We start from the raw sequence: 13,563 nt of genomic DNA on the forward strand, positions 1-13,563 counted from the left end.
TTTAATTTCCGTGTTTTATTAACATGTTTTATGGGGGACATTCTTAAGTCACTACAAATGCAAAGGAAAAAAAATTAAAATATTCTAATAGACAGCTTAAAGCTTTCTTGTATGTTGATATCTGCAAGTCTCTTGCATTTTTATGATACAGTCAGCGTAGTAGGAAATAATTCTTTTTCTGGGTCTATTTTAATTTGATTTCTGAACTATCAGATTAGGATAAGAAATATGGAGGGCTGTGTATGTTCCTTACTTTGAGGAAAGTGCTTATGTCTGTCAGCAGCAGAACATCACTGTCCTTCCCTCTCAACTTCAGGTGCACGTTGTAGCTCTGTAGTTTAATATTCTGTAAATGTGGTTGGTATCAACTGGTAATGTGTAAATTTGTGGATTTTAACTTCTTAAAAATCACTTAAAGAGTGGATATGCACCACTCTTCCCTTCCTTGAAGTGCTCTACATGCTATGCAGCGCCTGAGCACTGTTTTGTATTGTAAGATACGTGTGTAACAGAGCTGCTGAAATTAGGACAAGCAGGTATTCAGCTTTGCATTAGGTGACTGAATGCACTGTCTGTCTTCAGCTAGAGAAAACTGCTGAAATAAGACTCCCACCCCCATCTAGTAGTATTTCTACTCTGACTCTGGTGTCTTACTTGTTAGGGAGGAAAAAAAAAAAGCAGACTGCTTGAGTTAATGTCCCCTCCTAAGGGCTGTTAATGACATTCTTGCTGATGTTGCTATGCCTGAATGTTTCTCGAATGGTAACAGGAGCTTCCTGGCTAAGCAAATTCAAAAGGAAAAATCCCCTTCTTTGTTAGCTGGAGTTTAGCTACCTTTAGGCAGTCTGTTTTCCTTAGCAATTGAGTGTTATATTTCACGCATCTATTGGAATTTTCTCAGTTTTTTTTCTGTGATGTATTTGACTAACTTTAGTTCCTGGTGTCCTGGTGCTGTCAATTGCTGAAGCAGTAGTTCTTTCGGTCCCCTGCCTCCCTCTTCCCCCCTCGTTTTTATTTCTTCTTCAAATTTAAATAATGTCATTTAAGGAGAAAAGACGTATATGGTGAAAGCATTTTTTAGGAGGGTATAGGTGAAGATCACTGCTAAGTATTTTACATTTGGAACTACATACAGAAATTCTCTCAATAATGAATTGCCCACACACCCAGTAAATGTCTCTTTCCTTCCCTACTCTTTCTGAAATGAAGAGTTTCAAAGAAGAAAAGGAAAAAAACCTCTACATGGGAAGAAAGGAAACAAACAAAGCTGTTAGTTCAAATTTTCTTATCATGGGGGATATTCTTTTTTTCAGTGATATTCAGGTGACATAACATAGTCCCACAGAATTGTGGAAACGTGTGCTTTAGGGAAGGTGGGGGACTAAGTGTTTTTCTCTACAAAGTAAAAGCTGTTTTTTTCAGGATGCAGAACATGTGACAGTAGTTAGACCTCTTAGCTGCTAAATTGCAGGTAAGCTTCTGCTTTTATAAAGAAGAAACACCACATCCTGTACAACTTCTGATAGGATGAGTGATGATGGGTTTATGTGTAGGCACCAGAAACTGGCTGTTCAGAAAGTGTTCAGCTTAGAAAATCTTTATAGAGCAGATACCCTAATGGAGATTAGCTATCACTTCAGGCTGTTTGCTAAACCTGTTCCCTTCCTGCAGATGTCACATGTGTCTTACAGATGTCCTAGTTGTAATCAGTTGTTGATTTTTCCCATGGCTGAAAATGGTTGAGGTTGGAAGGAGCTCTGGAAATAACCTGCTCCAAGCAGGGTCAGTCAGAGAAGGCTGCTCAAGGCACTGCCCATTTGGGTTTGAATATGTTGAAGGGTGGAGGTTACAAAACCTGTGGGCATCCTGTTGCAGTGTTTGAGTACACTCACAGTGGAAAACATTTGGGATTTTTAGTTTGTTTGTTTTTCTTCTTTCGTCTTATAACTAAGTAGGTTTTCCAGTTTTTCAATTCGTGCTCATTGCCTCTTCTCCATTCACTGGATACCACTGTGAAGATCCAACTCTGTTTTCCTTTCCTCCTCCCTCATCAGATATTTTTATATATTGATAAAATCTCCCTGAGTCTGCTCTTCTCTGTTCTCTGTCCATTTGTCCAGCCTGTTGGGGTTCATTGGAGTGGCAGGGGAGGACACTGCTCTTCCCCTACTTCTCTCTTGAGCAGACTTGCTGGGGATATGGTCTTTGCCATCACCCAGGTCACTGATGAAGATGTTAAACCCACCATGAACTCCATGGGGTTTTTATAGCACTGGTGACTGACTTCCAGCCTGACTGTGTCCTGCTGGTCACAACCCTGGGAGCCCAGAAGCTGAGCCAATGTTCAGAGTCCACTTATCTAGACCTTACTTCTTTAATTAGACTGTGAGGGGATTTATAGGAGATGATTGAAACCCTTACTAAAGTTGAGGTAAACAACATCTACTGAGCCAGTCATCCCCTTGTGGAAGGCTGTTGTTGCTATCTTCTGGTTTGGAGGTGACAATGGCATTTCTGCGTTAACATGGCTCATGTTAAAATCCATGGTTTGTTGGAGTTTCTCTTGGAAAAAATATGGGAGAAAGTGATTACACAGAATCTCTTGTGAGATTCACTGAGAACAGTAAAATACTTTTCTCCTGAAAACTTTGAAGACTGTTCTCTAAAGAACCTTCAATGAGATTTTGTGGAAGTAGTCCGTGGTTTCTGACATTTGCTGCTGTGTAAGTTGGTGTCCAGTTTTTGTTTGAAGATCATTACACAGAGAAATGGATGTTTTTCAGCAATGACCTGTCAATAAATATGTCCATAAAAACCTGGCTTCTGTTAGCACTTGTATGTATACTACATTGTTATATATAAGGGAGGAAAATGTAGTATCTTTAACTTTTAAACCTTAGAAACATAGAATGTCAACTTTTTCTTGTCTGTTGCAGGTTTGTGGAATCTTGCTTCTCTTTTTTCAAATCTATGTTTGTTTGTGTTGATGCCCTTTGCGTTTTTCTTCCTGGAATCAGAAGGATTTGCTGGCTTAAAAAAGGTAGGAAAACACTGTTAAATATGGAGTAATTGCAGTATATATTTCCTTTTCAGCCCTTGTTTCTGATGAAACTGAAATTATAAATTTGGGAGGATTTGGCTCTGGGATGTGTGTGCTTATGTGAAGGTGTAAATACGGCTGCACACTCTTGCACAAGCCATTGTATGGGGGAAAAAGGTATCCTTAAAAGCTACACGTACTGAGACCAAGAAAATGACTTAACTCTTTTGTTGGTTTTTTTGTGTGTGTGGTTTTTTTTTGTTTTGGTTTTTTTTTTTTTTTTTTTTTTTGTTTAAATGAAATTATTTAGTCAAGATTTTTTTGGAAAATGAGGGTTTTTGGGGGGGATGGTAAAAGGAGAGAAGGTTCAATAAGTACACTAGAAATAATGTAACAAGGAAAAGGAGCACAGGTTTCTTGCTCATGGGACGGGTGATTAAATAGCAGATGATCCCGTGAAGACAAGCTTGATTTGTGAATTTTAAAATTACAAACGTCCCAAAGGAGATTCAAGTATGGTCAGTATTTAAATAATATGTTAAGAAAACTGTCTTAAATGGGTAAAGAATACCATAAAATATTCAACTTAGTTGAATATACTTAAGAGAGCCAAGTATTTCAGTGAGGCATGGAACTTGGCAAAGCAATTTTTGAACAATAGAATGATAACGATTGTGTTAATATGTGAACTAAAGAATTACAGTGAAAAATTACTATAATGGAGGCACATCAAAATGAATTTCGAATCATAAATATCAAATAGATTAAACTGGAATGACTGTCTGGGGACCAATTGTAGCACGTTTCCATTAATCTTTATCATCCAAATGATTACACTTTTGTTTTTAATGATACTACACATGAGGGAATTCTGCTCCCTTTGGATGACAGTTCTCAGAAAGCAAAGGGTCTTGGAAAGTGATCTGAAGTCTGGAAAATGAAAAGAGTTAAAGGTGAATATGGATGACTATGAATCATCGATAGATGGCATGTCATGTAAAGCCACAGGGGCATAATTGTGTTTGGAAGGAAAACGTAATTCCTGGTTGCATTGACAGGAACTGGCATGGAGGCAGTGATGTTGCCATTTTTGCTCTTGGTGGAATTAGGAAAAACTCAAAGTGCTGCATTCAAGTTGGGATTTTAGGGCTCATTTAAGAGAGAAAACAGAAGACAGCAAAAAAAAAAAAGATCCTTCATACAACAGTTTCTAAGAAAAGTTTTAATTTGAGAGAACAACGTGGAGAAGCGAAAACTATGTTCCACAGCTGAAGGTACTGGGAGATATTACTTAGACTGAGCAATACAGCTGTGTCAGAAAACCCCACCCTGACCAGGTCCTGCTGGTGTGTAAATGTTGTTTGGTGTCGCCTGTGCTGAGTTGATGATGCTGCATCTTTGCTGTGTATTGATCAAACTGCAGATGTGTGTCCAGGGCCCTTCATCTACGAGTTTGGATGACCAAACTAATGCATTCAACTTTAAAGGAGTTTGGTGATGGGCTACTGTGTTTAACCCTGTTTGTCACTCTTGGCTGGAAAACACTCTCCTCTCTTCTTCCTCCACTTCAGGTGTCTACAGGCCTAAGAACTTTTAGCAACTCCATTTGTCCTTCCAGTTTTTGTGTGGAGGCCACTCCATTTTCCTTTAAGTATCTAGCCATTGTTAATATGTATCTTTTCTTCTAAAAAAATAAGTTAACTGATTTCAGTGAGGTTTGTGTCTCCTGCAATCCAACAAAACCAAGGATTCTCTCCATTAGCCTGCCAGGTACCATCATTCTGGTGTGTCCCCTTGACTTGCAGAGTTCTCTTGGCTCCAACAGATACTTTATGTATCCCAGATACATCGAACTTGCACTTTACACGAAACTTTGATAGTAACAGTGATATTGGCTATCAATAAATCCCATTCAGGATAAATAAGATGACCATTACATGTTTAAGCTTGGAAACATCTGTAACTCCAGATGAGATGGAACCATAATCTTTTTCAGATGTCAGGAAAAAGGTGATTGTTGCTGCTTTAGAGTAGTTTGGCTTTTCCATGGGGTAGATGAGATCAGATTTTAGTATTAAGACCCACCTTTTGAAAGGGCAGTGAACTCAATTTTGGATTTTTTTTTTTACTTCTCGGTGTGTTTGGAACATCCCAGATGCCAAATGTGATTCCTGGTGTAAGTGCTCAAGGCCTTTATCCAGTATCTGTTCTACCAGACTGCTTTATTTCAAAGTATCCAAAATGGATGCAGACATACTGAATTGTTTGATCAGTTTTGAGTGAGCTTTAAGGCCGATGGTGAAGATGTAGAAATTGTGGTCTATTTTAATATGAACAAACCTTGTCTTTGATCACTTTTGTTGGAAAATAAATGGCAGATGTCACTTCTGGACTAAGTTAGTAGTTAAAATTGAATGTGCTGTTCTGTTCAGATGCTCATGCAGATAAACAATTCTACTTGCAGTAATTACTATATATATTTTAAAATATTACATCACATAATTGGGTACTTAGAATCTGGGAAAATTTATGATTAATCAAACTTGGGATTATATGTAGGCTTTTCAGTTCTAGAATCTGTGAAGGAAGGGTATTTCCCATCTTATTTTATCTCCTGTAGATTTTTGTTATATTTCTTACCTCTTTTCAGAGGATATTTTGAGACCACGATTACTTTGTGGAATTCTGTTACTTTAACAAATTATTTTGTGTAAATTGAAAAAAATGTTGTATTTTGTCATCCATCACATCAAACTAATGGACCAGAGAGATAAAACATTGTTCAAATGGTATTACTGTTTGCTGGAAAAATCAAGATTTTGGTGGTCTCAATTTAAAAGAACATTTCATACATTTGGCAAAACTTGCAGCATTTAAGAGAAGAGCAAACTACTGTAAATGTGAAGACATTCAGTAAAGAGATTTGGCATGGATATGTAATCTTTAATCTTTCAGCTGGGAGTTGTAACAGCAGTTGATTCTAGATACCCAACTCAGCTCAAAATTTGGATAAAACGACTGCTGCAATGGAAGCTTTTATGCAACTCATCTTGAATTTGTCATTGAATTACCTTCCTTATAATGACTACATAGGTCATTTGAGATTTTGGTGTGCATAGCGGAGATGTCTATTTGAACGTGTTCATATATGAATTACTTGCTGGATTTTGATAAAAGTTCTGAAAATGAATAATTAAGAGGTTCATTTTTGAAATGGAACAGATTTTTTTACTTTTTAATGGATGTCTTTGTTCAGATTAAATAGCAACAGTAATTTTAGTTATTATCACATATGGACCTAACCCCCAAAGTTTTTAGCCATCTGTTTGAGTGTTTATCATAGACTGTGCTATAAAAGCTGATTTTATGCACTGACTGTAATGTGACTTTTTTTCAAGCTATGATATTTCAAATAGCTCATAGGTTGCTGTTAAAGCTTTGTATAACCTTTCCTTCCATGTTCCTGTATGGGAGCCTCGCTCCCTTAACTGTTTGAGTTTCCTGAATCAGAATGGGTTTGATTAACCATCTTCCAATTTGCTAAGGTTTTTTTTCTTGGCTGCTAGTATACTTTCTAAATGGCACATGGCCCCCCTTATAGACTCACTTTGATTCCCCAGGGCAACAGTTTAAAACAACCAAGGACTTGCATATTGTGCAGAGGAGAGAAATTCGGAAATTAGACACTCGCCATGGATGGATGCAGTGCTCTACTGAAATTCAGACTGATTCTTTGCCTAGCTTTTAATAAAAACCCACTATGTTAATTCAAAAAGGGCATTTTGGGCCTAGGGGGGTTGACTGTGCCCTATTAAAGAGCTTAAGTGCTGCTCTTTGCTCTAGTTTATTTCCATTTAATGACAGTTGCAGATTTCTGATATAAGAACAATAATTATAAATACAATATTGGAGGTGTATGATATACAGATATGTATGTGCATATATGTGTGTATGCCATGTGCTTATTTATGGACACATGTATTTTCGTGCACATATATGAATTTAGTTTTTCAAAACTACTGAAGTAATCGAAGGTCACAGTGATACATTACACCTTAGCCAGTGCATTGACTGAGCTATTGGAGTACCTGATGTAACTTTGACCTCCTGCATCAGTATTAAAAATGGTTTCATATCTTTCTATGTTCTCCTTGTATTTTGTATAGTCTCTGCATAAAGTTATGTTCCTTGTTTAGATAACCTTTCAGTTCTTCGTCACTGATGTGCTCAGATTCTGTAGTAGTTATGAAGCAAAGATGTCAGCTGTGTTTCTTTGTGTCAGAATTAACCTTATTCTTTATCATTCTGTCCAAAAAAGAAAAAATGTGATATTTGCAGTTGAGCATCTGTAGGTCACAGTGCTGACGTTTCCATGTGTGAATAACAGACTGCACAGAAAATTACGTGTGTGCTGCTGTGTGAAGGAGGCAATCATTTTTGAGGAGATAATTGCTATACCTTTTCTTGACCTTTAAAATATGCTTTCTCTTGATGTAACTTCAGCAGAAATTTGTATTTACTTGAAGTTGACAAAGGTAAAGATGTTTAAGAGTAATTTCCTTGTAAGAAAATACAAATAGTGCAACTTACCACTGTGACAAACTGGAATAACTGGATATTGTATAATCACAAGTGTAGAGTTTTAAAAAGGCTTTATGAAGTATTTTACCTTAATACTGATCTTTGAACTTGAAGTCATAGCATAAAGTTTAACATGAGCGACAGCAACATCCTGACCAATTATCCAAATTATCCAGACATCCCAAAATGTTCAGAACACAACACACAAAGTCTGTGGATTAAGAGGTTAACTCCTGGGACATCAAAAGAAGTGCATGATAATAAAAACAAATAGTACAAAAATTTGAGGTAACTTCCTTGCTTAATTAATTAGGTAGACCAGGTGGAAGCGAAGAGGCCAGAGCTGGTGCTCAGAATGTCTATAAAGCTGAGCAACATGACAGCACAATGGAGGAGGAACAAAGATTTTTTTAATATACTTCTATCCTGTGTCACAGTTTGAAATTGTCCTGGTTTATGTCCCTTTTGGCAAACTTACATAAAAGTGACCCTGTACTGTATTTTATGACCAGATGACTTTTTTCCCAGTGGCTAATTTGTATCAGATCCCCATCTTAAAGAGACACAGAAATGAGTAGGAAGTCCAAGCCGGTTTGTCTCAATGAGCTTTCATTGCATGCTTTCATTATTTTTGCTCGTTTTTGCCACTGATCATCCATAAATTGTTGGAAATGAGTGATTAAGGAAGTGCTGCTTAGTGTTAGTGGCACATGCACATTCTTGGTATGTTTTTTGTGGGTGAGAGGAAATCGCGTACTGCACAAACAAAAAGGAAAACTCCTGCTGGGAACCTTTCAAGGAAATTTGACTTGCGTAATGTTTTGATCTTGGTGTTTATTACAGAAAATAAGAGTAATATTTCACCAGCTATTGTTATGTGTCAGCTAGTCTCTCCATCTGCTTGCCTTTCCTTGATAGCTCGTCCCAAATCCTCATTGAGTTTATTTTAACAAAAACACCACTTAAAAATGTAGCAGTTTATTCATACGCTGAAGGCAGGTGAGCTGGGCCAGTGTTCAGAACATTTATTGTGTAGTGCTTGCTACTGTATAAAGATTTGACTGTGGTGGCTGCAAAGTCCTGCCTGAGTTAGCAGTGGCAGCTCAGCCCGTGCAAGTAAAATGTGGGGTGTAGGTTCCTTTCCAAATATGAAATGCAGTGGTTTTTGCTCTTACAGATTTCTTCCCTTCACCTCTTTCACTGGAGCATGACTTTTAAAAATATGTTTTACAAGTAAAATTACTTATATGGGGAGAGGGTGAAAGATTGAAGCTTTGCAGAAATACCATTATTAACATTTTTTGAAGCTGCTTTTTTGCTGTAAAAGTAAGTTATTTTTAGTTTGCTGAGCAACCCCAGTGTGTATGTCTTCCATCTCCTCAGTTGCTGATTTGATCCAGTCTATCTGTAGCAATGACTTTTCCTATTCATGTCACCATGAAAAAAGACTGAACTAAACTTAACTGTCTGACGTATGAGGTTGCAATGCATTGTATTTGCAAACTCTAAGTAACTAAACACAGTAATAAGTACAGTGAACAGTGAACCTGCTGAATTTTTTTCTTGCGTATATGGAAATTCTAATTTCTGTATTTTTCCAGCAGCTTTGTTATTTGTACCAGTAAAACTCTGGTACAACTATAGGTTAGAACACTGTAAAATATATTTTCAGTATGTGACGAAGCCAATGTAGGAAGTATATTTAAAGTTAGCTTTGAAGTATTTACTTTCAGAACCTTTTTTGCTTATTTCAAGCAGTTTTCCATTGAAAGAAAGTGTTTCTTTATGGCAAACTACTGGCAAATAAGTGGTCTGGAATTCCTTTCCAGTATGAAATTATCTCTAATTAAAACCAGTCAGTTTTTAAAATTTGCCTTGATTTTGCTGGAAAAGGGATTTGGAGAGTGCATGATCTTGAACCCTGTTTGCAAACAGCATTTGACTGTGCTTTATGCTTGCATGTCCCTCTGGCTGCAATACCCACGGGCCACTGTGTGTAATGGCTCTCCAAATAGTCTTGAGGTGCCCTGTTAACAGTGGATGTGTATTTGGCATTTAAGCTCATATTTATTTGTCTATAAAATCATTGAGCATGAACTGAGACTTTAGTGCTCTGATCTCTATGAAATGTTTACTAGTATGTAACTGAATTATTATACATTATATTACAACCCATTTACTCATTCCATTAGTGATACCTGAGACAAAAGTTGTTTAATCAGTCACATCAAAGGCAGCTGTTTGGGTTTGTATTTTTGACATAAGCTAACATCTCAGGTTCAGATATGAAATCCAGTTTTTAAACTGAAGTCCTTTAAAATGACACCACTTAAAATTTATTACAGTTTGTTGTTGTTTAGAAGCAGATCCTGATTATTCTGGGATTCTGATTTGACAAGCAGCTTGTTCAGGTTTTTTCCCTCTCCCTATTAAAATAGAAAAATACTTAGCTGACATTTGCACAAACCCATAACATAATCTGTAAGATGTAAGGTGCAGAGTTAAGGACTGTATTTAATGGTAAATCTTGCATTAAGGATGGTTCATATACTGAACCTTCATGTGCTTCCTGCTTCCACTGAAGTTCTCAGAAATGCTGTGTGCATGGCTAGATGTAGATTGGGTTTGCAATTTGTATTGTAGAGGACAGGCCCATCTAATATTAAATTTGAGAAGACCCTATAAAATGGCAGGAAAGGGAAGATGAGAAGGTTTACTATACTTGTTAGCATGTCACATTGATAAGTGTCTACACTAAACTCCAAAAGTATGTTAAAATTATAGCTACACTACCGGGTCCTTCATTTGCAGTTCTGCAGAGGAAAAATAAATTATTCTTTTACAGATATATATCAGCAAATTCGTCTTAAAAGAGTTTTGTGAGTGTATAGCTTGCTTTTGCAAACCTGTGGCAGGAGTATGTAACTCTAGTGTAGATTCATATGAGATGAAAATACCTTTATCTGTGAAAGTATTGCAGTGAAGTCTGTTTTCTGTCCCTTCACAAAGAGTATAAGACAAAGTTGCATTGCACACAGTAAGAACATGAAAATTACTACAGGTAGGTCAAAAGAGGTTGGAAATGCTGGTTGTATTAATTTTTGTATTTGAAAACCTCGACTTCAGTATGCATAAGGTTTTTTTGACCTAACTGTCTGTATTTAGACATTTAGGATCCAAGACTGTGCAGGACAGGTAAATAACATGCACGTATTCATCAGCTTAAGGCCACACCATGTGTCAATGAGAGTGAAATAAAAACAAATTCAAGAATTAGTGGCCAGGAGAGAAAAACTTGTCTGATGAGGAATAATGGCTTACTAGGAATTTGTTTTTGTAAGTATGTAAAATACTTTACAAGGTTTTATAAGATTTCTTGCTTAAGTCAGTTGAGGACATTATATGCAAAAATCTATCTTTTTTATTTCAGCATAAGGAGATCTGTGGTTTGTTGAATATATATAACAGTTCTGTACCTGGGGACAGCTGAGGGGGAAATAAGTGGATGCTGGTTGTTGCACACATTGGATCAAGATGTGATGAGATGTGATCTGTGCTCCGTTTCATTGAAGTAGTTAAATGTCAGTAGGTTGCTTCCATAAATTAGAATGTACTTCATTTAAAGAGGCCTCAGCGTAAGTTACAAAAAAATAGGCTACCAGGAGATAAGCTAATGGTAGAGTTTATTTGGGATAGGTTTTCTGGCCTGCCTGCCTCGCTGCCACGTCGTTAGCTGAGCAGTGCTTCAGCTTTTCTGCTGTAGTATGTGGGGTTTAGGTTATAATTACTTTTATTGACCAACTTTATTATGCTGGATGAGATAGAAAATCATATATGGAGATAGAAAATCAAAGTGTGTCAGGTTAGTCTATGTTCTTGCAACATTTTTACGTATTTGAGCTGTGGAAATTTGTAGAGTAACAAGATGAACTAAGAATTGTTAGTAATATTGGGGTAAAAATCCTGCTCAAAGAAAATTATGTGTTCTTTTGAACTGTGGTTTTCTGACCACGACTTCTCCAGCACACTGTGAGAAACTGCATTAGGTGACACATTATGAGTAGGTAGGGTCGTCTGTAAAACTGCTCAGTTTTGGAAGCTAGCACTGGAGCATTAGTTATTCCACCTCATCTGAGCCAGGAATGAGATGCATTGCTGAACTTTTGTGCCTTCCCCACGCCCACGTCATCCTGAACTTGCACATTTGTGCTGTATGTAGCGCGTTTATGCTTTCTAGAATTTCCACAGTTCTTTGCTGAAAGCCTTAATGTGTAGCTGGAAGCCTGCAGATGGAATGAGATGTGAATAATTTTCTCTGCTGCTCTCTTAGTGAATAAACTGAGTGGGTTTTTTGTGTTACAGTTTTTATTTGGTTTTAGGATAACTTGCGGAGTTCTGCATGAGCAAAAATAGACACGTTAAATACTTTTACTATTTGTAAAGTGTGCAGATGGAACAGCTCCCAGTGCTACGCTTGAGTATCTTCATTTATCATTGATGTAAACTGTAGCACTGTGTTCTAAAAGACTTTTTCCCTAAGACACTTCTTTTCAGGCAGAAATGAGTAGTTTTTAAATTTTGTTTGGATGGAGCATTCTTAATGCCCTCTATAGACCCTTCTGTTTGGTAGATGATAGATGTGTGTCTAAAAAGCCTGAGATGTATTTCTTCTTTTTTAATTTATTTTCAGTTTATAATAAAATTAATGTAACTGTTTCATTTAAACGAGAAAATTTGCCATCCTTTGGAAAGGAAGTATTCACACATGCAGGATCCCTGAAATGGCTGTAATTCAGGGGATCTTAGAAGGCCCCTTTCTTAGCCAATGGAAAAAGGCAGGTAGGTGCCTCAAGGATTTGACATGTCTGAGTTAAAACCTTCAAGAGGCAATATGAGCATCTTCCCATCTCAGTGTTTGAGTTTCTCTTATTAAATGGTAAGAAACATTAAATTGATCTCCTCTTTGAAGAATGTGATTTGTTTTATAAAAATGGCTGGTTTATGCATGAGAAATCTCTTATTAAGATTTGAGTATTTGAATAATTTTACATTAGTCTGTGTCTTCATTTAAGTCTTCATTAACATCAAGCAGTGACAGTTCAGGGCAAGCAAAAACTTCTTCTCTGTTGTAAGTCTATTCATGCGTTTCTGTTAATTTATATAAAAATTTAAAAATACTTTAGAGATTTAATACTATTGGAATTTTAATTCACAGAGAAGAAAATTTCCATACAGTTTTATATTGATAGTGGAAAGGTTTAATATAAGTGTCCTAATCATAGAAAGGCATTAAACATTTTTCTAATAGAGTTCCTTTTATTAAATGAGACTTTACTAGACAAACACCACTTTTGATTCCCTTTCTAAAAGCAACGGGCTTTTATTAATACTGATAACCACATGATATTTAGACCTTTAGTGTATATTATTTATTTAGTATTACTAGAAATACTCCACATTAAGGGTTGTTCTGTATTAAGAATTACTTATTTTGAATTGACAACACAAGGAAGGAGCTAATGCATCTGTAGTAAGGATCTGTGAGGCAGACCACAACTTAATTTACAAAGTAAAGGAGGAGGGAGAACCAATAAGTTTCTCCTGACCTTTTTTTTTTTTTTCCCTGATATAGCTTTTAGAAGGGTTTCCCAGCTTATTAATAGAAACTTCCAACTTTCTGGTGCTTTGACTAATTCCTAGAAGTGTCCTTTCTTCTTATCTTATTCACCCTATCAGGGGGTTAGTAATAGACATGACTTCAGGTTTTTTTGAATTTAATTTAATTTTTTAATTTTATTTTTCTATTATTTTTCTTTATTTTAGAACTTTAAAAGTGGCCTGTGTGCTTCTACATGTCATTTGCTTTTGGTAACTGTCTTCAGGGTTTCTTTCTGCCAGAAGTATAATCAGAAATTCCAAGTCTTTTGTTATACTTTTGCGTT

The 13,563-nt window shown here is 36.5% G+C and overlaps 1 protein-coding gene across 2 annotated transcripts in view; it reads left to right on the forward strand.

Annotated features, from left to right (window-relative positions):
• The window catches only part of LMBR1 (limb development membrane protein 1), a 67,251-nt gene that overhangs the window by 22,889 nt on the left and 30,799 nt on the right, over window positions 1-13,563 (forward strand). For both annotated transcript variants that reach the window (XM_027686863.1, XM_027686864.1), the window contains one exon: window positions 2,937-3,040. In XM_027686863.1, the coding sequence (XP_027542664.1) occupies window positions 2,937-3,040 (104 nt within the window). The remainder of the gene's footprint in view (window positions 1-2,936; window positions 3,041-13,563) is intronic.

The sequence above is a fragment of the Neopelma chrysocephalum genome, unplaced genomic scaffold, assembly GCF_003984885.1.
Source record: "Neopelma chrysocephalum unplaced genomic scaffold, ASM398488v2 Primary Assembly neopelma1_72, whole genome shotgun sequence".
Lineage (NCBI taxonomy): Eukaryota > Metazoa > Chordata > Aves > Passeriformes > Pipridae > Neopelma > Neopelma chrysocephalum.